At 42.2% G+C, this 25,485-nt stretch overlaps 1 protein-coding gene across 1 annotated transcript in view; it reads right to left on the bottom strand.

The window, feature by feature from the left end:
* Window positions 1-25,485, bottom strand: part of LOC109934118 (xylosyltransferase 2) — a 149,917-nt gene that overhangs the window by 5,147 nt on the left and 119,285 nt on the right. The window contains exons 7-8 of the mRNA XM_048611157.1: window positions 20,120-20,336; window positions 17,310-17,486 (exon numbers count right to left, since the gene is read on the bottom strand). Coding sequence (XP_048467114.1) covers window positions 17,310-17,486; window positions 20,120-20,336 — 394 coding nt within the window. The remainder of the gene's footprint in view (window positions 1-17,309; window positions 17,487-20,119; window positions 20,337-25,485) is intronic.

Consider the following 25,485-nt stretch of genomic DNA (forward strand, 5'->3'; position numbering starts at 1 on the left):
CCCCTCCCCCTTTTCTGACGAAGGGTCTAGGCCCGAAACATCAGCCTTTCTGCTCCTATGATGCTGCTTGGCCTGCTGCGTTCATCCAGCTCTACTCCAGACCATATGGCTGACTCTCAAATGCCCTAAGCCATTTAGTTGTATCATGGCAGTACAACTTCTCAATCCAGGATTGAGAAATGACAATGTCACATCCAGCCTAGTTGACCTTACTAATACATGAAGATGTCTGCAAAATTCAGCAAAATCACCTCACAAACTAGTTAAGGAGCAGCCTGACATACTTATAGAATCACACTTTATCAACAAAATCCAAGACTCTGCCAGCATATTCTTTGTGTATTGGGAGGAGGGTTGGCGAAGGAAGACCAATAGTATTAGGGGACTCCTTAATCAGAGGAGCAGAGAGACGTTTCTGCGGCCTAGATGTGACTCCAGCTTGGTGTGTTGCCTCCCTGGTGCCAGGGTCAGGGACGTTAATGAACGGCTGGAGAGCATGCTGAAAGGTGGCACTAATGAGTTACAGTTTGTGGGACATGGTGATACCAATGATATGGGCAAAGTGAGGAATGAGGTTTTGCATCAAAAATTCAGGGAGCTAGGGAGTAGATTAAAAAGCTGGACCTCAATGGTTGTAATCTCTGGATTACTCCCAGTGCCAAGTGATTTAGTTTGATTTATTATTATCATATATGCCTAAATACAGTGAAAAGTTTTATTTTGCATGCAGTACAGGCAGATCATAACATACAAAGATCATAGGGTGATTGAACAGAGTGAGGAATACAAAGTTACGGCTGCAAAGAAGGTGCATAAAAAAAGCAAGATCAATATTACATTTGAAATTTGAGAGGTCCATTCACAACTCTAATAACAGCAGGAAGCAGCTGTTCTTGAACCTGTTGATACATGCATGTAAGCTTTTGCATCTTCTGCCGGACATGCTAGTGAGTTTAGAAATAGGACAAGAGGACAGATGAATGTATGGCTCAAAAGTCGGTGCAATAGGAAGGGTTTTAGATTCCTGGATCACTGGGACCACTTTTGGGGAACATGGGACATGTATAAATGTGATGTTCATGGTCCCATGAACCACAATGGGACTAACATCCTTGCAGGTAGGTTTGCTGGTGCCATTTAATCTAGCCTGGCAGCAGGAGGAGACACAGAATATCAGTGAAACAGAGACACATTACACAACTGCAACGGATGCAAGTCAGAGTGAGTTCAGCTATATTCAGTGACAAGAGAGAAAGGCAAAGCTGGATGGTCTTTACTTTGATGTTAAGAGTGTAATAGGTAATACTGATGAGTTAATGGCGTGGATTGACACATGGAAATATGATATCGTTGTCACCACAAAAACATGGTTGAGGAAGGGTTGGACTGGCAACTTAACATCCTGAGCTACAGGATATTTAGGCAAGACAAAGAAGGGTGTAAAATGGGTGGTGGCGCAGCACTATTAATTAAGGAGTTAATTACGGCAGTAAGGAGAGATGATATCTTGGAACGGTCCTCAATTGAGGCTTTGTGGGTAGAACTTAGGAATGTTCAGGGGGCAGCCACTTTACTGGGATTGTATTATAGGCTCCCAGAGAGTAGCAGGAAATAGAGGAACAAACACGTAGGCAGTTTACAGAGGCTGGTAAGAGTAATAAGTGGGTAATTATACTAGGGATTTCAATTTTCCCAACATAAATTGGGATACTCATAGTGTTAAGGGTTTAGAGGGGTTGGATTGCTTGAAATGTAATCAGGGAAGTTTTTCTCTGTCAATACATAGAAGGCCCAACAACGGATGGCACAGTGCTGAATCTAGTTCTGGGGAAAGCTGGACAAGTGTTTGATGTGACAGTGGGTCAACATTTTAGCGATAGTGACCACAAGACAGTGCAGTTCAAATTTTTTCTGGACAAGGAAAATGATGGCCTGCTTTGGATCAGGGGAAAGGCACACTTTATTATTAAAATAAAACAGGATCTGAGCACAGTAGATTGGGAACAGCTTTTTGTGAGTAAGTCTACAATGAAGAAATGGGGGGCATTCAAAAAGGAGCTGGGAAGAGTACAGGTCCAACGTGTACCTTTTAGAGGGAAATGTAGGAGCAATAAGTCCAGAGACCCCTGGATGTCTCTGAAAATTTGGGACTGGATCAGGAAAAAGAGGAGGACTTTCAGCAAGTCCAAGGGGACCAATTCAGCTGTGGCCCTAGAGGAATACAGGAAGAGCAGGAATGAATTTTAGGGGCCGAAGGGGTAACCTGTGTGTGAAGCCACAGGATATTGTAAGGGTGTTAAATGAATATTGCTCTTTGGTCTTCACTGTGAAAAAGGAGAACGTAGGTATGGATTTCAGGAATAGGGACCGTGAGGAACTTGCACAGATTGACATAGGAAATGGGGAGATATTAGAGGCTCTGTCAAGCTTAAGAACAGATAAATCCCCTGGGCTGGATGAATTACACTCCAGGCTCCTGTGGGAGGTGAGGCAGGAAATTGCAGTGGCTCTGACACAAATTTTTAATTCCTCTCTGGTCACAGAGAGTACCAGAGGCCTGGAGGAAGGCTAATGCGGTTCTGTTTTTCTTTTTAAGAAGGGTGGTAGAGATGTATAAGGAAATTACAGACCAGTGGTAGGAAACCTACTGAAGAAAATTCTGAGGAACAAATTAATACACGCTTGGAAAGGCATGAGTTAAATAGGGACAGTCAGCAGTGGGAGGATCATGCCGAACAAATTTGCTGGAATTTTTTGAAAATGTGATCAAGTATGTGGATGAGGAAGTTCAGCTGGTATAACGTATATGGATCTTAGAAAAGCTTTTGGCAAGGTCCCACATGGGAGATTAATTGTGGAGAGATGGATCAGAAACTGCCTTAGTGATAGGACACAAAGCGTAGTAGTAGAAGCTGTTTGAGTGCTGGAGGCTGGTGTCCAGCAGCGTACCACACAAATCAGTACTGGGACTCTTATTGGTTCTTATATACATATATCACTTAGATTAAAATGTCGGGGGGTGGGGAAGATTAAGCAAATTTGCAAATTACATCAAGATTGGTAGAGTGGTTATTAGTGAAGAAGATGGTTGTAGGTTGCAGGAAAATATAGATGGGTTGGTCAGATGGGCAAAACAGTGGCAGATGGTATTTAACCCTGATAAGTGCAAGGTGATGCACTTCAAAAGAAGAAACCAGATGAGGGAATATTTAATGAATGGCAGACATTGGGTAGTTTAGAAGAACAGAGAGATCTTGGGGTAATTATTCACAGATCCCTGAAGTTGACAAAGTTCGTGTTTAGGATAGTTAAAACGGCATTTGGGACACTTGCTTTCATCAGTCGTGACTAGAGTATAAGAGCAAGGAGGTAATGTGGAGTTGTACAGAGCATTAGTTAGGCCACACATGGAGTACTGTGTGCAGTTCTGGTCACCTCACAACAGGAAGGATGTGACAACACAAAGGGGACACAGAGGAGGTTTGCCAGGATGTTGCCTAGGAAGGAGAAATTGAGCTATAAGGAGAGACTAGACAGGCTTGTTTTCCTTACAGCAGAGAAAGTTGAGGTGGGAGGGGTGGGCGCAACATGATTGAGGTGTATAAGATTATGAGAAGTACGGACAGGGTGAATAGACAGTAGCTGTTCCCCTTGGTTGAGGGGTCAATCACAACACGGCATAGTTTTAGGATAAGGGGCAGGAGATTCAGAGGGGATTTGGTAAAAGCATTTTCACTTAGCGGGTGGTGGGAATTTGGAATACACGGCTGGAAAGGTACTGGAGGCTAGAAACCTTACAACCTTTATAAAATATTTGGATGAGCACTTAAATATCATAACATTCAAGGATTTAGGACAAGTGAAGGAAATTGGGACGAGTGCACCTTTTGTGGTAACTATGTCAATGCAGTCTCAATGGGCTGAAGGGCCTTTTCTGCACTATATGAATCTATGAGAATAGCATACTATCAGGAGTGAGTTGCTCAGGGAATCTGAAGGCACTGGATACAAAGATTAAAGCCTTGGAAAACATTTCAGAAATAAGACCGAAAACCTGCGCTTCAGAATTAACAGCTCCCCTCGCCAAGCTGCCTCAGCATAACTACAACACTGGCATCAGGCCAGCAAAGTGGAAAATTGCCCAAATATTTTCTATACACATAACGCAGGACAAACACAAGCTGTCCAATTACTTAAAAATTCAGCAGGACTGTCTGCATCTGTGGAGAGAGAAACAGTGTAGTATTTTGTTTTTACTTGCTTTAAAAAAAAAACTTGAGAAAGCTGTCATTTCCAGCAGCCTTCAAGAGACAAATTGGACTCTTGGCTGATCACGGATGATAGACAATTCCATGGCCACAGCCTTTCAAGATCACGCAAATGTAAGTGCTGGCTAATATACAAGTGAAGAATTACAACCAAATGGAATAAAATGGGGCGGCACAGTGGTTAGCACTGCTGCCTCACAGCGCCAGGGACCCGGGTTTGATTCCAGGGACTGTCTGTGTGGAGTTTGCACATTCTACCCATGTCTGCGTCAGTTTCCTCCAGGTGCTCTGGTTTCCTCCCACAGTCCAAAGATGTGCAGGTTAGGTGGATTGGCCATGCTAAATTGCCCATAGTGTTCAGGGAGTTGTAGATTAGGTGGGTTATAGGGGGATGGGTCTGGGTGGGCTGCTCTGAGGTTCAGTGTGGACTTGTTGGACCGAAGGGCCTGTTTCCACAATGTAGGGATTCTATAAAAAAATACTTTTGGAAGGCCTGACAAATGTGACTCAAAATATTATGCAGTAAATTGTCAAAAGTGAACCAAAGGGTTTTTGGTTCCACATATCAATTAGAAAGTTCAGAAGTTCAGAAGAGTCAGTAAGCTTTGCACAAGTATTTGGGAGAAAGTACGTCTTGTTGAGGCACAGCCAGAGTGAATGTGTGCTCCCTTGAAATGTGAAGCACAGTAGGTATTCAGTGCAGAGAGGGGGAGGTGCTTTTTGCTTTTTATTATACTTTATATTTCGTGAAGACTATATTCTATAGAACTGAGGATAAGGAAATAAGGGCCTAGAGTAGTTGGTATTATTTGATATTAAACATCTTCCAAAAGGTTTGGGGGCACATTCTGGCTGGAGAGCTTAAAGCTATGATGTGCTCTTCATGTTCTATGTGGGAAGCCAGGAACATTTCTAGTGCCTGGGGCCAGCATGTGTGTAAGTATCTCCAGCTGCAGCTCCTAGAATTCTGGGTTTTGGAGCTGGAGCCTAGGCTGGGGACACTGTGGAGCTTCCGAGAGGTGGAGAGTGTCGTTTGTAGCATGTAGAGAGAGGTGCTCAAATATCAGACTAAAACTCCACAGGCAGGGCAAGAGGACTAGGCAGGAAGTGCAGGAGTCTCCGGGGCTACTCTCCTGCAAGATAGATATACCACTTTTCACAACTAAATTTGTTGCACCACAGTTGGTTCTGCTGCACAGGGTAGGAGTAAAATGTGTGATGACGCAATAGTTATAGGGGATTCAATTGTAAGGGGAATACAAAGATGAATCTGTAGCTGCAAACATGACTGGTATGTTGCTTCCCTGGTGCTAGGGGCAAAGGTGTCACAGAATAGCTACAGGACCACCTGGTGGTGGTGATGGTGGTAATGCTGTTGGCGGTCGTGTGGTGGTTGAGGGGAACAGCCAGTGGTCATGATATACGATAATGAAAACGATAGATAAAAAGAAAGCGACAAGGTCGTAGAGACAGAGTACAGGGAAATTGGAACTGAGTTGAAAAGTAGGACCTCAGAGGTAGTGATCTTAGGATGACTACCAGTGCCAGGTGCTAGTAAGAGTCGAAACAGCAGGATATTTTAGATGGATATGAGGCTGAAGAGACTGTGTGAGGGGGAGGGTTTCAGATTCCTGGGACATTGGGTCCAGTTCTACAGGAGGTGGGACCAGTACAAACCGGATGGATAACACGAGTGCAGGGCTGGGACTGAAGACTTGGGAGTACATTTGCTAGAGTAGTTGGGGAGGCTTTAAAGCAAAATGACAGAGGGCTAGGAACCTATGCAAGGAGTCAGAGGACTGGGAATCGAGGGCAAGATAAAAGTGATAGGCAGCAAAAGCAAGGGCCAGGATCAAACATGGTCTTGGTGTGATAATACTACGCCTTTGAGGTATATTTTGTCCTGGTGTTTTCTGAAGATAGGTTTTAAGACAGAGCCATCCACCTGCATCTAATAAAGTAAACAGCTTGTGAGGCGTTGGGTTTTTTAAAAGTTGGAACAAGAGAAGCAGCCTGAATGGGTGGGGTCAGGTTCCCCCAGAGTCAGTATTTTTGGGTTTAGTTTTTCAGTAGCAGTTGCTTGATTTGAAAGCTACAGTGCATCTGTCCCTGCTATTCTCTCGGAGTATTCCCTTGATCATTTTCCTCCTGGACTCGAGAATTGCATGTGAGATAATCTATTTTACTGAATTTGCCTTTACCAGGGGTATGCTTATGGGATGTGACTATATTAGAACAGTTACTATTTGGTTGTGTAATAATCTATTATTCTGTTATGTTTTCTGATAGATTTATTCCAATTTTTCTTTATTTTGTTGTATTTTAACTATAGTGTATGAATAAAGTGTGCTTTGTTTAAAGACTGGTAATTTGACCAATTGAACTGCATCCTGAATGCAACACTGGGCGCTTGCCTTTAAAATAAGGAAAATGTAGAGTCAAGGCTATTATAATAGAAACTGAGGGGGGTTTGGTCTGGTCCATAACAAACTGGAGGCTCATCGTGGATCAAAATCTCAAATTCTAGGTTGTGTTTAGGATTACTGGACTCAAAGGCAGTGAGTGGTGAGTGTTAGTGTTTTATTATTTCGGGTATTGCATTCAGTTGGTTTAAACAGATGTTTACACAAGCTGTGCCTTGTGTAATAATGGTTCTTTCAGTCATTAAGAGTTTCCTGGTGGTAGAAGAAGTCACTTTGGGAGTTTTACAGAAAGTGAGCAAGGCAAAGCTTTTGGAATTGCAAACAAGCTGGAGTTGGGATTGCCTGTGTCATTGACAGAAGGGGAAATAATTGTGGCAATCGTGCAGCATTTACAATTGCCAGGAATGCCATCTGAATCTTTGAAAATGACTAAAGTTCAATTGTAAATGAAGCAACTTGAACATGAAAAGGAAATGAAACAATCTGAATTATGATTAAAAGCAGAAGAAAGGGAGAAAGAGTGTGTTTTTGGGCTTCAGCGTTTTGAACTGAAAACTCAAAGTTGACTTAAAATCGCAGAGGTAGAGGTGAAAGGTAGGGGTAGTGATGAGGACAGCGATGGAGAGCAATCCCATCGTAGCCAAAACCCTGGTGGGAATCTGTTTAAATATGTCCAAGAATTGCCTAAGTTCAATGGGAAGGATGTAGAAGGCCTTTTCATTTCATTTGAGAAAGTGGCTAAACAATTGAAATGGCAGATGACCACATGGGTATTGTTGATCCAATCAAAGTTGGTAGGTAGAGGTAGTAAAGTATTTGCATCACTATCAGAGGTGGTGTCTGGAGAATATAAAGAGGTGAAAAATGCCATCTTAAGTGCATATGAGCTAGTACCAAAAGCCTAGAGACAACTTTTTGGGAATCTAAGGAAGGAACGTGGTCAAATGTTCATTGAGTTTGAAAAGATCAAAGAAAGTAATTTTGATAGTTGGATAAGGGCATTGAAAATAGATCAAACATATGACACTCTTAAAGGAGTTCAAAAATTCACTTCCTGAACTAGTGAGAATGCATGTGGAAGAGCAGAGAGTTAAGACTGCAGGATTAGCAGTAGAAATGGCTGATGATTGAGTTGGTTCAGAAATCAAAGTCTGGCTTCCAACATCACTTTCAATCTGTGAGGGATAGAATTTGGGGAAAAGAGAAATCCTCAGGTGGTAAGGGAAAATAAGATCTAATTGAAGATAGTGAAGATAGTTTACCACAGGGTAAAAAGGAAACCCATCAGGGGAAAAGAGATGTTGTGGTTGGTTGGCTCGCCGAGCTGGTTCATTGTTCCGCAGACATTTCATTACCGTGCTGGGTAACATCATCAGTGCAGCCTCAGATGAAGCGCCGTTGTGTTCTCCCGCCTGGTTTTTAAACTCTGGAGTCCGTTGAGCTGGATTACCTCATTTCCGGTTTCCCTTCGCAATGGAGTGTATATGGGGTTGAGTTCTCTGTGTTTGTTGATGGCTTTTTTAGTGGAGTACCAGGCTTCTAGGAACTCCCGTGCCTGTCTCCGCTTTGCTTATCCCAGAATCTTGGTGTTGTCCCAATCGAATTGGTGGTTCTCTTTATCCATGTGGATAGAGATGAGTGAGAATTGGTCGTGTCTTTTATAGCCAATTGGTGTTCGTGTACCCTTGTTGTTAATTTCCTTCCTGTTTGTCTGATGTAGTGTTTGTTACAGTCTCTGCATGGAATCTTGTATGTGGCATTGGTCCTGTCCATAGTGCGTTGTGGGTCTTTGGTTCGGTGAGCAGTTGTCATAGGGTTGATATGGGTTTGTGTGCTACTCTAATGGCCAGTGGTCGTAGGAGTCTTGTGGTTAGTTCCGAGATCGGTAATCCAGCTCAACGGATTCCAGAGTTTAAAAACCAGGTGGGAAAACATAACGGCGCTTCATCGGAGGTTGCACTGACAATGTTACCCAGCAGGGTAATGAAATGTTTGTGGAACAATGAACCAGCTCGTTGAGCCAACCAACCACAACCCCAGCTACAAATCTACTCTAAAACTTTAGGGGAAAAGACATTAACAAAGTTTATGTGTTTTCACTGTAATAAAGTAGGCCACATGAAGTTGCAGCGTTGGTAGTTTAGAAAAAGGACTGGGAAAATGGGTGTAGGAAAACAGGATAAGCCAATGAGTTTTGTTGAACTGGTAAAGGAAAGCACACTGAAAGCTAAGAAACTACAAAAGAACGTACTTCCCGGTCAGGGGTTGGTTGAAAAGAAAGTGCCAGATCTCTTTAAAGAATTCACTTGCATGGGTGCATGTATGCCAGGAGGAGCAGGGCAAGAAATTAAAATTTTAAAAGACACTGGAACAAGTCAATCTTTGATAGTGAGAGATGAGGAGATATGTAATTCAGAAGCAGCATTGCCAGAAAAGGTGGCAATATGTGGAATTTATGGTGGGAAGAGCAGTGCTTCATTAAATATAGTGAGGATGGAGAGTCTGGTGAAAAGTGGCAGTAGGAGTAATTAAGAAATTCTCGGTTCCAGAAATACAGTTTATCCTTGGTAATCATATAGGTGGTAGCTGAATCACAGGTGGGAGCAATGCCTAATGTGGTTGAAAAGCTAGCAGAAAATCAGGCAACTGAGGCATTAAAGAAGTATATACTGGGAATTTTCCTGACTGTGTGGTAACAAGGTCACAAATCCACAGGTCGTAACAGGAGGAGAAATCAAAGAACAAAAAAGATAAGGAATATGAGAGACCATGTGTTCAAATGGTGGAGAAAAAAATAAGAACAGATGGAGGCCAAAGTGGATATTTTTAGTTCAGTGAAATTAGCTGAATTATAAGAGAAAAATGAACTAAAGCAGTTGTATCAAAAATCATACACAGAAGAAGAATCGGAGTGTATCCCAGAATATTACTGTCTTAAAAATGAGGTCCTGATGAGGAAATGGAGACCATCACATATCCAGGTGGATGAGAAATGGGCAGAAGTTCATCAAGTGGTATTACTGGTGGGTTACAGAAAGGAAGTGTTGTGGATAGCACATGAATTACCAGTAAGATGTCATTTGGGAGTAAGGAAAACTCAAGCCAAAAGAAAAAGATATTTTTATTGGCTTGGACTGCATAAGTATGAGATTGAATTTTGCCAGGCATGTCATACATGTCAGGTAATTGGAAAACCTCAGGCAGTGATTAAAACAAGCACCATTAATACCTATTCCTGCTTTTGAGGAACCTTTCACAAGAGTTTTAATTGATTGTGTAGGACCCCTATCTGAAACAAAAAATAGGATTCAGTATTTGTTGACCATAATGGATGTGTCCACTAGATTTCCAAAGGCCATTCCATTACGTAGTACCATGACTAAAAAGATTGTAGAAGAGTTACTCAAATCTTTTACAAGATACAAGCTACTCACAGAGATACAATCGGATCAAGGGTCAAATTTTACATCAAAATTATTCAAGGAAGTTATGGATAACTTCAGAATAAAACAATTCAAATCCACTGCGTACAGTCCAGAATCATAGGGAGCATTAGAACAAGACCATGTTAAGGGCTTATAGTCAAGGAGGATTAAGATAAAGGAATTCCATTTGTACTTTTTGCAATTAGAGATGCACTCAATGAATGAACTAAATTCATTTAAATTAGTTTTTGGCCAGGAGGTGAAAGGGCCACTGAAATTAATTAAGGAGAAATTGGCGAGTCAGAGTTCAGAGACCACATATATGGACTGTGGAGTCAAATTTTAGGGAAAGATTAAATAGAGTGAGTGAGTTGGTGAGACAGTATTTGAAAGTCGCACAGCATCTGATGAAACAGGAGGAAGACAACAAATCAAAAATTCTCAATTCTGTTAGTGGAGATAAACTGTTAGCATCACTTCCAGTGATAGGTGAACCTGTAAAAGCAAAGTTTAGTGGGCCTTATCAAACCAAAAGGAAATTGAGTGAGGTGAATTATTTGATAAGAATGCCAAATAGAAAGAAATCTAGCAGAGTGTATCATGTGAATATGCCCAAAAAGTATTTTGATAGGGAAGGAAAGCAAAAGGAGAATATGTTACTAGTTACAACACCAAGTTCAGACGATTCTGAATTGGACATTCCTCTAAACTAAATTAGACCATGAGGAAGTACTCAAAAATTGGGATAAATTATTGAGTTATCTTTCAGAGGAAAATTGAAATGATCTGAGTTATCACAATCACATAGACAGATATGTGGGAATGAGCTGGGAAGTACTACTCTGATTATGCATGATGTAAATATAGGAAATATTGTTCCAATTAAGCAATATCCTTATAGACATTACCATCTAAAATTATCACAGATTCAAGAAGAGATTGAGCGCTTGCTCAAAGACAGCATAATCAAAGTGAGTTGCAGCGAATGGAACTCACCCATAGTAATGGTGCCAAAATCAGATAGTACCCAACGATTAGTTGTGGACTATCGCAAAGTCAATGCTATTTCAAATTCTGATTCATATCCTATTCCATGTTTGGAAGACTGTATTGAGAAGGTGGGACAAGCAATTTTTATTTCTAAGTTGGGGGCTTACTCAGAGGATACTGGCAGGTACCTTTATCCAAAACAGCGATGACAATTTCGGCTTTCATGGCACCAAATGGACGGAACTAGTTAAAGTCATACCATTTGGTATGAAAAATGCGGCAGCCACATTTCAAAGACTAACCAATAAAGTCCTTTTGGGATTACCCAATTGTGTAATGTACATTGACAATCTGGTAAATTTTAGTCACATCTGGAAGGGACAGATGAAGCATCTTTCGGAACTGTTTGATCGACTTCGGGAGGCGGGTTTGGTGATAAACTTGGTGAAGAGTGAGTTCGCAAAAGTCCAAGTTACATTCCTAGGCCATATCATTGGACATGCAAAGATGGCCCCACAGGATGTGAAAGCAAATATTTTTGGAGAATTTCCCACATCACCAATGAAGAGGAAAGTACTATGATTCCTGGGATTGAGTGGGTTTTATTCAGTTTGTACTCCACTAACTGACTTGTTGAAGGAGTACAGAAAATTTCAGTGGATGCAGGAATATCTGAAGGCATTTGAAGGCCTGAAAGCTGTGTTAACTGCTGCCCCAGTGTTAGCCACACCTAATTATGTAAAGGTGGCTATTAATGCTAGTGATATAGGTATTGGTGCTGTACTCTTTGATTTCATTTCATTTATTATTGTCACAAGAACCTAGGTACAGTGAAAAGTTTTGTTTTGAATGCAGTACGGCAGATCATATAATATGAAGTGCGTAAGGGTAATAGAACAGAACGAGGAATACAATGTTACAGCTGCACAGAAGGTGCACAAAGAGCAAGGTCAACATTAAATTTGAAATGTGAGGTCCATTCAGAAGTCTAATAACAGCAAGGAAGAAGCTGTTCTTGAATCTGTTGGTACATGTGTTTAAGCTTTTGTACCTTCTGCCCAATGGAAGAGGTTGAAAGATACTATAATCGGGACGGGGGTTTCTTTGATTACGTTGGCTACCTTTCCGAAGCTGCTAGAAGTATAGATGGAGTCAATGGTTGGAAGGTTGGCATGAGTGATAGACCGGGCTGTGTTCACAACTTTCTCTGTAGTTTCTTTCTGTCCTGGGCAGAGCAGTTGCCATGCCAGGCCATGATGCATTCGGACAGAATGCTTTCTATGATGCATCTATAAACATTGGTGTTGTTGGAGATGAGGGAGGAAATTATAGTGGCTCTGATTAAAATTTTTTAAATGTCTCTGGCTACAGCGGAGAGGCCAGAGGCCTGGAGGACAGTTAATGTCATTCCACTTTACAAGAAAAGTAATAGAGATACACCAGGAAACAATGGTGAACATTGGCGAACCAGGGTACATCAATGAGACTGACATCAGTGATGGAGAAACTATTAGAGAAAATAGCGAAGGAGAAACTTAATTTCCATTTACATAATCATAAAATCCCTACATTGTGGAAGCAGGTTATTCAGCGCATCACATCTACACTGAGCCTTCAAAGAGCATCCAACCCAGACCTAACCCCTATCCTATCCCTGAGATCTTGCAACTCCCATGGCTAATCCACCTAGCCTACATATCCCTGGACAGTATGGGCAATTTACCATGGCCTATCTACCTAACCTGTACATCTTTGGACTGTGGGTGGAAACCAATGCACCCGGAGGAAACCCACGCAGACATGGGGAGAATTTGCAAACTCCACACAGACAGTTGCCCGAGGGTGGAATCAAACCCAGGTCTCTGGCACTGTGTGGCAGCAGTGCTAACTACTGAGCCACCGTGCCGTCCCAGAGCTAAGGTTTGAACAGGGATAGTCAACTTGGCTTTGTCAGAGGCAGGTTATGCCAACAAATCTGGAGGTAATCTTCAAGGAGATGACCAAGTGCTTCACTAACTGTAGCACAGTTGATGGAGTTTATATGGACTTCAGTAAGGTCTTTGTCAAGGTCCCACATGGGGAAATAATAAAGAAGATAAAAGCTTATGGGATACAAGGTAACTTAACAAGTTTACCCAAAATTGGCTTTGTAATAGGAGACAGAGGATGGTAGTAGAAGGCTGTGTGTCTTGAGCTTGGTGTGCAGTGGAATACCACAGAGAAGACATATGGTGTGTTGACTTTCATTGGCAGGGGAATTGAGTTTAAGAGCCATGAGGTTATGCTGCAGCTCTATAAAACCCTAGGTGGACCACACAGTTCTGGTCACTTCATTATAGGAAAGATATGGAAGCTTTAGAGAGGGTGCAGAGGAGATTTACCAGGATGCTGCCTGGTCTGGAGGGCAGGTCTTAATGAGGAATGGTTGAGGGAGCTAGGGCTTTTCTCATTGGAGCGAAGAAGGATGAGAGGTGACTTGATAGAGGTTTACAAGGTGATGAGAGGCATAGATAGAGTGGATAGTCAGAGACTTTTTCCCAGAGCAGAAATGACTTTTACGAGGGGGCATAATTTTAAGGTGATTGGAGGAAGGTATAGGGGAGATGTCAGAGATAGATTCTTCATACAGAGAGTGGTGGGCGTGTGGAATGTGCTGCTGACAGTGATAGTGGAGTCAGATACTTTAGAGACTTTTAAGCGACTCTTGGATAGGTACATGGAGGATAGTAAAATGTAGGGTATGCAGGGTAGATTGATCTTAGTAGGATAACAGGTCAGCACAACATTGTGGGCCGAAGGGCCTGTACTGTGCTGTACTGTTCTATGTTCTATGTTCTAGAGCTTAGTGTTGGGTCTCTTATTGTTTGTGATATTTATAAATGATGTAGATGAGAATGAGAGAGGGATGCTAAGTAAGTATGTGGAGGACGGAAAGACTGGCTGGGTGGTTGACAGTGACAAAGAAGGTCGTATATTACAGGAGGATGTAAAGAGATTGTTCAGATAGGCAGATCAGTGGCAGATGAAATTTAACCCTGTTAAATGATGTGAAGTGATGCACTTTAAAAGAAAGAACAAAGCAAGGGAGTGCTCAATGAATGGCAAGATTCTAGGAAGCTCAGAGGAAATGAGGGATCTTGGGGTGCTTGCCCACAGGTCCCTGAAGGTGGTAGAACAAGTTAATTACAGTTAAGAAGCTATACGGGACGTCAGTCTTTATGAGGCATAGATTATAAGAGCAAGGAGGTCACGTTGAGCTGTATAAAATATTGGATAAGCCACAGCTGGAGTACTGCGTGCAGTGCTGGTCACTGTTCTACAGAAAGGATGTGAGTACACTGGAGAGGGTACAAAGGAGATTCACCAGGGTGTTGCCTGGGATAGGGCATTTCAGCTATGAAGAGAGGCTGGATAAGCTCGGTTTGTTTTCTCTAGAACAGAGAAGGTGAAGGGTGGTCATGATAGATGTGTATAACATTATGAGAGGCATGGAGAGCGTTAATACCAAGCAGCTGTTCCCCTTTACTGAAGGGTTAATAACAAGGGGACTTAACACCCAAAGGGTGGTGGGGATCTGGAATGCACTGCCTGGAAGGATAGTTGATCCTGGTAACCATGGTGGGTAACCTCATATTCTTTAAAAAGTACTTGGATGAGCACTTGAAGTGTCATAACATTCAAGGCTATGGGCCTTGTACAGGAAAGTGCGACCAGTGCAGGTCATAGTGTATTTTTGGTGGTATAAACTTGATGGGCTGAAAGGCCTCCACTGTACTGTATGATTCTACTGCACCTGTTTCAACTCAACAAAATAAATGACAATTATTTGCTGATTAATTTACGAACCAGAAAAACGTGCCTGCTTTAAAATTTGAACAAAGCCCAGCATTAGCAGGTGCATTCTCCATGGCAATGCCTCTAGCGATCAAAGTTCACTTGCAAAGCAATCAGCAATCACTTCTCATGAAGTTGGTTTATTCCCTTGAATTGGTATCCTTGCAAAATGTTCTAAAAATCTTCAATAAAATGTGTCTTCAGTCAGCAATACTCGAGTTCTTGTTTACCAAAGATTATTTGCACTTGATAAATCATATATCTCTCTGTAATTTCCTTGTAAATTCTGTATACCCTTCCTACTGGTAGCTGGTTTACAGAACAAATTTTGCAATGTCATGCTACTTAGTGAACACCAAGCATATAGATTCTGATCTTAACCTCTAAGTCCTCTTCAGGTCTATAATGTCCTCTTCTTAGTCAATACTGCTATCTTATTTCTTTCCTCCCCTATCCTTCCTGAACACCTATATCCTAATATATTTAGTATCCAGTCCTGCTCGTTTGTAAGCCAAGTTGCTCACATTATGATATATTTCCAAGTCACAGAAGTGCATAAATCTTTTTCCTACTACACTGTGTATTTGCATAGAGCCAAATTTAGACCTCATTACACTCCCCCTTACTCTCACCCCTCCAAATACTCTGTGAATCCTCCTATTTTCTACTCTACTGCCATCTTTTTCTACCAGTTCTCTATAAAGGAAATAGCTTTGCAAATGTGGTTGGTTACATTCAGGCTCTGACACCAAGTTTTTGATTTTGCAGTTACATAATTATTCAAGGATAAGGAAGGAGAATATGATCTCTCCCCATCCCAGGAACCATTCTTGCTGTATGGTATAGTGAATATTACAGATCTTTCTCTTGAACTATTGCTGCTCACAGTCAGAATTATATGCAGACCTGGTTGCTCTGTCACTGACTGAAAAGTCAGGGATGAGCCTGTTTCTGCTTAGTTAAATTGCCCTGCAGACATTTTTGGCTGTTGGGCCATTGACTGGCTTGAGACAGGACTCCACCACTTTCTGGGAGAAGCTTCCTTTTCAAGAGCTGTTGGCTAATCAAACTGTCGGCAGCTCCCTAGTCGAACAGTGCCACATAGATTGTGGCCACTGTTGGGACAACATAACATTACTGAAGAAAAGACGCTATGGAACCAGAAAAGAAGAATTAAAGGTAATTCAAAGATTTCACAGGGGCTGGGTGGGTCAGAGTGGGGTTTGGAGATGGGGGCTGTAGATGGTGATCAGGATGTGGGGGAATCATGCAGTTCAGGTGACTACCTCAAATGGGAGGGGGCATCATTAGAAAAAAGGAGAAACCACGCTGTAACAGTGATACCCACTCAGTCAACAAAAACATTTGGTGACTTCACTACACCACATGACAACTTCACACCTCCCCATGCTTTGGAAGAAAGCCTTGGGAGCTTTAAGCAGACAATAAGTGAGTGGGCGGTCTGACACCTCCCCTTCTGAGAACATAATCCAGTGGAGGGGTAGGTGATGGGAATAGGGGCAGTGGCTTGGTGTCCAACTTTACAACCTCCCTCAAGTCACAGGATGGTTCTCAAAAATCCTAGCCTACATTGCTAACTTAAGAGGGCAGTCAAAAGTCAACTGCAATAGAATGGGACTGGACACAAACAGTTAAGGATAACAGATTTCCTTCCCTGCATAAGACTCGTGAAGCAGCGGGTTTTTTTTAACTCCCTCCAACAGCTTCATGTTCAGTTCACTATGGTTTTTCCATACCACATCCCAAACTTATGACCAATACCAGACGGAATGACAGGCAGCAGGAAATAGGAACACAATGATTTGCAAGTTCCCCTCCAAGTCCCACACACCCTCTTGACTTAGTAAAAACCGAAACAACTGCGGATACAATAAATCAGGAACAAAAATAGAAATTGCTGGAAAACCTCAGAAGGTCTGGCAGCATCTGTGGACAGAAATCACAGCTAACATTTCAGTTTGAGCAATCCTTTGTCAGAACTTGGAAAAATATTTTTGCCAACTCAAAATTCTGGAACTCTAACAGCACTTTCACTGAGGGGCCACAGCATTTAAAGCAAATGGCTCAGTATCACCTTCACAAGGCAACATAGGGTCAGTCAGCTTTGGCAGTGATGCCTACTCACAAATTAATATAAAAATCTCTTAACTGATATTAGATTAATCTTTAGGGGGAAACAGACAACTAAAATTCTCAAACCAGGTTTGGAATTCAAATTCTCCAAATTACCGGACCGCATACAGCATCACAACATAAATGCCTTGCAGGGTCAATCCAAAGCTTCCACTTAAAATCATTCCTCCCTAGGAACGTACTGTGTGCGGGCAGCCAGAAGAGGCTCTCTTTACCTGAAGTCTTATGAAGTCCTGTGGCTTAAAGTCATTTGGTGAGCAGCCACACCAATCCACAATGTGCTTGTACTGGCACTTGCAGCCAAGCTTTCGGTTCCAATTGGTGACCCGCAGATTGTTGTCCACCAGTGTCTCGCACATGTGGCTGTTTTCCAGCACTGTATGGAAGAAAGACTGTAGAAGACAGGAGATAACAAAAAGTCACTAACACAACATGAATACATGCGTAATAAACCTGAAGTTCAGGAAATCACCATGAGATTGTCTTGCAACTGGTTGTGTAATGATTTGGACCTTCCACAGCACTATCAGTTAGTGGATAAACTGGGGCTTCATTAACCTCATGTTATTATTTTGGAGAGGTTGAAAACGAGAGAAAAATACAAAATAAGAATGAGAGAAAGAAGCAGATGCTTACTTCCAATGGACTATACTGAGAGCTGGATGACCCACATGCATAGATTTAAAGTATGATCTGGTTAGTGATGAAGAGTTCGTGAAGGAATCTGTTTTTTTACAGCAGTACATTTGTGTTAACCTCTATTTTATAATGACCTCTACAGTTAAGATATTTAAAGGCAGGAAGACAACAGAGGTAACTGACAGTATGTGTACAGAGGTTACTATAGCATTCCCAAAGCTATCTAGAAAATCCTTCCATGATAAGGTGTAGAGTTGGATGAACACAGCAGGCCAAGCAGCATTAGAGGAGCAGGAAAGCTGACGTTCCCACTATCTCTAGAAAATCCTTCCATTCACTTTATTTAAAACAACTAAAAACCTAGGGTTTTTCTGTTTTGATAAACCCAATAACTATACTCCTTCAGGATTATACTAGTTATCACATCAGCAACCTCATTAGGGAATTGTAATGGAAGAGTTTAAAAGGTTTTAGAGTAGATTTGTAGCTTGGGTTGTGGATGTTGAGGTTGGTTGGCTCACCGAGCTGGTTCGTTGTTTCACAGACATTTCATTACCATGCTGGGTAACATCATCAGTGCAGCCTCTGATGAAGCGCTGTTATGTTTTCCCGCCTGTTATTTAGGGTTATGGATGCAAGGGTTGATGGATTAGTAAAACCTATCTTTTACTCTTTCATGGGATGTTAATGATGTTGAAGTCAGCAGTTACAGCCCATCCCTAACTGCGACCATCACTTTCTTGAACCACCGTAATACATCAGGTATTGGTACTTCTACAGTGCTGTAAAGCAGTTCTAGGATTTTGACTCAGCCAAAGTGAAAGAACAATGATATAGTTACAAGGCAGGATAGTGTGTGGGGAAGATAGCCTCTAGCTGATGGTGTTCCCTTGTCCTCTAGGTCACAGAGGTCGTAAGTTTTGTAAGTTGGCGTTGGAGAGTCTTGGGTGGGTTACTGCAGTACATCTTGTAGATGGTACACATTGCTGCCATGCTGTGTTGGTAGAACAGGGAGTGAGTGCCGGACAGAAACACTGAACTTGAGGAGATCATGAGGACAGACAGGAAGAAATCTGAAGGGGTTAGCTATATAGAGAAGTAGACAGAGTTGGGTGAGAGACAGGGAGTGGAAGAGAAGTTCAGGGAGAATTGAGGTATTGAGGGTGAGACAGAGATAAAGAGAGAGACAGTGAGAGAGAGGAATTGGAAGAGAGGGAATTGGACAGCTGGATTTTAAAAGCATTTCAAATTCTATCACCTAAAAGACTATGGGATCCCACTGCAATATCAGCTATGCCCTGTACGATTTAATGTTGGGAACAGTGGCAATTGCTTTAAGGCAAGATTTCTGGCCCTACTGCAGTAGCAAATTCCATCTTAGAGTACTGCAGACCAAACAAATGGCTGTCGGTTCTGTAGTCCTAGCCATACCAGATGGGAGCAATGCCACTTCTGGGCCTACAGGTAGTCCCACCACACCAAGGAGCCCAGAACTTGAGAGTCTCAGGGAGGGATATGAGGAACTAGGGATAAGAAGTGAGGAAGGTTAAGGAGGGCATTGAGGGGTACCTCCACAAAGGAGAACTCCATCATTGCCTGATACTAGTCTGTGAAGCTGCTGGGGCATCCTGCATAGCACTAACCTCACCTCATGGTGGGCACAATATTGATTGGAACAGGAGATGACCCTTATGTGATCATTAATTGGACATCCAAGGCCTTTAATAGACTCAAGGGCAAGCTGCTTGATATCTTCCTGGCCCTGTAAAATTTCAGACAGGTCAAGATAGGCCAGAGCAGAGAGAAAGAAGAAGATAGTGGTGACAGCAAGGATAAGATACAGAAAGGGTGGCAAAGAGAGACAGAGAGAGGCTATTGAGGTGGGGAGTGGTGAGAGGATGGGGAGCAGAGAGAGAGAGACAGAGACAGTGTGCTGGAATCAGAGAGGAAGAGCCAGGCCAAACAGAGAAAGCAGATTGCAATACAGCTGAATTACCCCGTACTCAATGCATCAGATCTTAGCTTTCAAGTCCTGCCACAGCCAGTTAACGCACAATTAAACAACTAACAAAAGCAGCGGAAGTTTCACAAAAATTCCATCCTCAACAATAAGGGAGCCCAGCACTTCAGTGGAAAATACAAGTATTTGCATCCATTTTCAACCAGAAGTGCCGAGTGAACGATTGATGTTGGTCTCCCAGCATTACAGGGATACCTGACCGTAACCCTAACCCTATCACAGTCTTCAATCAATTCAATTCACTCCATATTATATGAAAAAAACTGCTAATGCTTATGTTGGGTGCCTGAAATTGGAAGTGCTCCTTTGCCAAAGACTAACCTCTCCAGGTTGAAATTAAAAATCTCTGTTTCTATCAGCTCTCACCTCAGCTGGAAGTAGCGTGTACCAGTAGAACCGTTTTAGTTGAGTGACCAACTCATCCTGTGTGTTCACCACATAAGCCACAAACTTGTGAGTCAGAGCGAACCAGTCAGAACCACCATCTACTATAACGCCCTCAGGGATGTGCCTGTCTCCGAGGCGCCACATGTGGTTGTCACATTCATGGAATATTCGATCTAAGCCTTGCTTCTTGATAAATCTGGAAATAAGAGACTACAATCGAATTAATGAAGAAAGAAAAACATGCATTTCTGCAGTACCATTATCAAGTTTAGAACATTCCAAACTGTCTTGTACAATAACTTTGAATTGTAGTCACTGTTTTAATTGTTATTATAGAACATAGAACATAGAACAGTGCAGCACAGTACAGGCCCTTCAGCCCACGATGTTGTGCCGACCTATTATCCTACTAAGATCATACTACCCTGCGTACCCTACATTATACTATCATCCATGTGCCTATCCAAGAGTCGCTTAAAAGTCTCTAAAGTATCTGAATCCACTACCACTGCCGGCAGCACATTCCACATGCCCACCAGTCTCTGTGTGAAGAACCTACCTCTGACATCTCCCCTATACCTTCTTCCAATCACCTTAAAATTATGCCCCCTCGTAATAGTCATTTCTGCTCTGGGAAAAAGTCTCTGGCTGTCCACTCTATCTATGCCTCTCATCAACTTGTACGCCTCTGTCAAGTCACCTCTCATCCTTCTTCGCTCCAATGAAAAAAGCCCCAGCTCCCTCAATGTTTCCTCATAAGACCTGCCCTCCAGTCCAGGCAGCATCCTGGTAAATCTCCTCTGCACCCTCTCTAAAGCTTCCACATCCTTCCTACAATGAGGCAGCCAGAACTGAACACAATATTCTAAGTGTGGTCTAACCAGAGGGCAGTTCAGAGTCAACCAAATCACTGTGGGACTGGAGTCACACGTGGGCCAGACCAGATAAGGCTGGCAGTTTCCTTCCCTAAAGGACATTAGTGAACCAAATGGGTTTTTCCCAACAATTGATAATGGATTAATGGTCATGGTTAGATTCTTAATTCCAGACATTTTTATTAAACTCAAATTCCACCATCTGCCATGGCGGGATTTGAACCCAAGTCCCCGGAACATTATCTGGATTTCTAGAGTACTCACTAGAGCCGGAAAATCAAGCCCTGCTCTTCCAGGGTTGTCACAAAAATGAATGATTTCATAAAGTACCCAAAAATATACCTGACTTCAGACCCCTAGGATGATAGAAGGCACGGATCAGGTTGCTGTAGTGAATAAGAATGGCTACTCCAGATAATTAGACTCTAACTACAGGTAAAATAGTACAAACTGTTCAAAATTGTCAACATAAAATAATGATAATTAAAACTTTAATCCTCTTTTAATCCCACACTTACATACAGACAAACAAATGGGAAACAGTTATTAGGCAGAGGGGAACAACTGGAAAGACAGTCCAGTGATCTGTGATCCCAGGTTCTGTGATTTTTTTTCTCTATTCGTTCATAGGATGAAGAGCCTTTTTCTGTACTGCTGATCTCTAATGACTCAAAGCAGTTGTATGCTGTAACTTTTAACTGATAAGCGAGGGACGTTGTTTTTATAAGTATACTAGTAATCTTGTGTCTCTCACCAACCAGTGGAACAACTTGGATTGAAGCAATGCGCTAGCCAGCATTTATTGTCCATCCCTAATTGCCCAGAGGGTAGTTAAGAGTCAACCATATTGCTGTGGGTCTGGAGTCACATGTAGGCCAGAACAGGTAAAGGACATTAGTGAACCAGATGGGTTTTTCCGACGATTGGCAATAGATTCATGGTTATCATTAGACTCTTAATTCCGGATATTTCATTGAATTCAAACTCCGCCATCTGCCACGGTGGGATTTGAACCCGGGTCCCCAAAACATTTCTGGGTCTCTGGATCAACAGTCTAGTGATAATACCACTAGGCCATCGCCTCCCCCAGAGATTAAGATTATCTTTATAACTTTTCTGCTGGTTAGCACATTGCTTCAATCGTCTTTCTCCAATTTGTTTCACTGGTTGGTGAGAGACACAAGATGACTAGTATACTTATAAAAACGTCTCTCGCTTATCAGTTAAAAGTTACAGCATACAACTGCTTTGAGTCAATGGGATCATCTGTACAGAAAAAGGCCCTTTGTCCTATCGCGTCTACACCAGTCAAAAACAATTCCTAACTATTCTTATAACATTTTCCAGCACTTGGCCAATAGCCTTGTATGCCTTGGCATTGCAAGAGTACATGAAAATATTTATGAAAAGTTATGAGGATTTCTACCTCCATCACCCTGACAGGCAGTGAGTTCAGATTCCCACCACCCTATGGATGAAAAAGATTTTCCTTACATTTTCCCTAAACATTCTGCCCCTTATCTTAAATCTATGCCCCTCTGCCAAAAGAAAAAGTTTCTTTCTGTCTACCTTATCTATACCCCTCAACATCTCAATCATGTCCTCTCTCAATCTCCTCTGCTACAAGGAAAACAATCCCACTCTCTTCATAACTGAAACTCTCCAGTTCAGTAACTTGCTGTTAAATCTCATTTGAAATACAGAATTATAGAAAATAGGTTCAGGAGTAAGCCATTCAGCATTTCAAGCCTGTACCACCATTCAATATGATCATGCTGATCATGCAATTTCAGTATCTCATTCTTACTTTCTCTCCATACCCCTTGATTGCTTTAGCCATGTCCAGCTCCCTCTTGAATATATCTAACAAACTGGTGCTAACTGCTTTCTGAGGTAGAGAATTCCACTCGGTCACAATTCTGAGTGAAGACATTCTCATCTCAGTCCTGAATGGCCTACCCCTTATCTTAGACTGCGACCCCTAATTCTGGACTTTCCCAACATCGGGAACATTCTTCCAGCATTTAGCCTGTCCATCCCGTCAGGATTTTACAGGTTCCTATGAGGTCTCCCCTCATTCTTCTAAATTCCAGTGAGTACAAACCCAGTCAATCCAGTCTTTCTTCATGTCAGTTCTGCCACCCCAGCAATCAGTCTGGTGAACCTTCACTGGACTCCCTCAACAGCAAGAATGCACTTCCTCAGACTAGGAGACCAAAACTGCACACAATGGTCAAGGTGTGGCCTCACCAAGACTCTGTATAATGACAATAAGATATCCCTACTCCTATACTCAAATCCTCTCATTATCAAGGCCAGCATGCTATTAGCTTTCCTCACTGCCTTCTGCAACTGCATGCCAATCTTCAGCAGCTGTTCCATCATGACATCCCAGGTCTTGTTGAATCTCACCTTTTCCTAAACTGCTACCATTCATATAATAATCTGCCTTCCTGTTTTTGCCACCAAAGTGGATAACCTCACACTTATCTACAATATATTGCATTGCCAAGTATTTGCTCACTCAGCCAGCCTGTCCAAGTCACCTGCAGCCTTTTAGCATCCTCCTCACAGTATACACTGCCACCCAGCTCAGTGTCATCTGCAAATTTGGAGATATTGCACTCAATTCCTCTGTCCAATTTGTTAATGAATATTGTGAACAGCTGGGATCCCAGCACTGAACTCTACCGTATCCCACTTGTCGCTGCCTGCCATCTGAAAAGAACCCATTTATTCCAACTCTTTGCTTCCTGTCTGCCAACCAGTTCTCTATCCAGGTCAATACATTACCTCCAATACCATGATATTTAATTTTGCTTACTAATCTCATGTGGGACCTTGCCAAAAGCCTTTTGAAAGTCCAGATACACAACATCCACTGATTCACGTTTCTCCTTGAAGTGATTGGTAGAATAATTAAAAAGGAGAGAAGAAAAATAATCTTCACCTAGAGGGCAGCAGTATCTGGACTCGGCGTCTGAAAGAGTAGGAGGACTAGAAATTCCCAACTCATTTAAAAGGTGTCTACATGTGCACCTGAAGTCCCATAACCTCCTGAGATATGGACGCAGTGCTGAAAATGGGAATAAGTAGGGTGGCCTGTCTTTTTGATAGGTGCAAACATGATGGGCAGAATGACAGCATTCTGTGTTACGTATATTTCTATACTTTCTAAATATTCCAATTATCATAAAAAAGGAGTAATATGAAGGAATGTCGGGAGATTGAAGAGGCCTGCAAGTATGTGAACTGCTCCTTCTTCTATGATGTAACAATTCTACGATTTTAAACAGAAGAAACACACCGTATAAATTGCAAAAATGCAAACAAAGATGCAAAGGTTCTGGTTAAGACTGAATAGATACCATGCCACAAGAGAATATATTTGGAAAAGTATCCTGTCAAGTCAGGTAAAACTGAACGGAAAGGGCACACCAAGACCAAGTCTAACTCCTCCAGGGCTGGGGTCCAGTTCCTACTCATTTGTATCTCCAATCTGCTGCACAACAATCACTATGCCCAGCAGATCGGAATCAGGGTCACTATGATTCTGGAGCTGGTGGGCAATATAGTCTGGAATAACAAGACTCCCTACATCAACCACCACCACCTGCAGCTCGCCAACTGCAACAACAAGGAGCTCAATAAGCTGTTGGCAGGTGTCACTAATACCAAGGATGGGCGTCCTGCCCAACATGCAGGATGTACTGCTGCCCAAGATACTGAAAGCAGGGCTAAATCAGAAAAGGGTCAAACCAAAATAGTTCCATTATCAAGAATTTCTAATTGAATAACCAGGTCAGGAGGACAAGGACTTTACTGAAAAGGTGGTTGTCTTCAGATTCTTGATTACCAGTAACTGGTCCACAATAACAAGAAAATTACAGGCAATAAGTGCAGAAAATAATGAAGAATGTATGTTGATTCACCAACGACCTGAATACATCCCAAACAATTTCATCCTGAAACATTAAACACAGTCACCTTAACGTTATTGACAACATGTTAATTTACAACAAGACATTGGTAATTCTGAAAACACTTTGCCTTTGTATTCTATCAAGGGTACTTAGGGATGACCGTTTTGCACATTTTTAATAATTTTGATAACGTACCAGTGTCTAATTCTTGAGTAGATTTGTAGTTTGGGTTGTGGATGCTGTGGTTGGTTCGCTCACCGAGCTGGTTCATTAGTTTGCAGACGTCTCATTACCCTGTTGGATAACATAATCAGTGCAGCCTCCAATGAAGCATTGTTGTATTTTCCAGATTGCTATTTAAACTCTGGGGTCCGTTGGAGAACCAGGGATCCAGGAATTCCCGTGCCTGTCTCTGCTTGGCTTGTCCTAATCGAACTGATGTTTCTCCTTGTCTGTACGTATGGAGACGAGTGAGTATTTGTTGTGTCTTTTTGTTGCTAGTTGGTGTCCATGTATGCTCGTAGCCGGTTTTCTTCCTGTCTGTCCA

This window comes from Rhincodon typus, chromosome 23, assembly GCF_021869965.1.
Source record: "Rhincodon typus isolate 14 chromosome 23, sRhiTyp1.1, whole genome shotgun sequence".
Classification (NCBI taxonomy): domain Eukaryota; kingdom Metazoa; phylum Chordata; class Chondrichthyes; order Orectolobiformes; family Rhincodontidae; genus Rhincodon; species Rhincodon typus.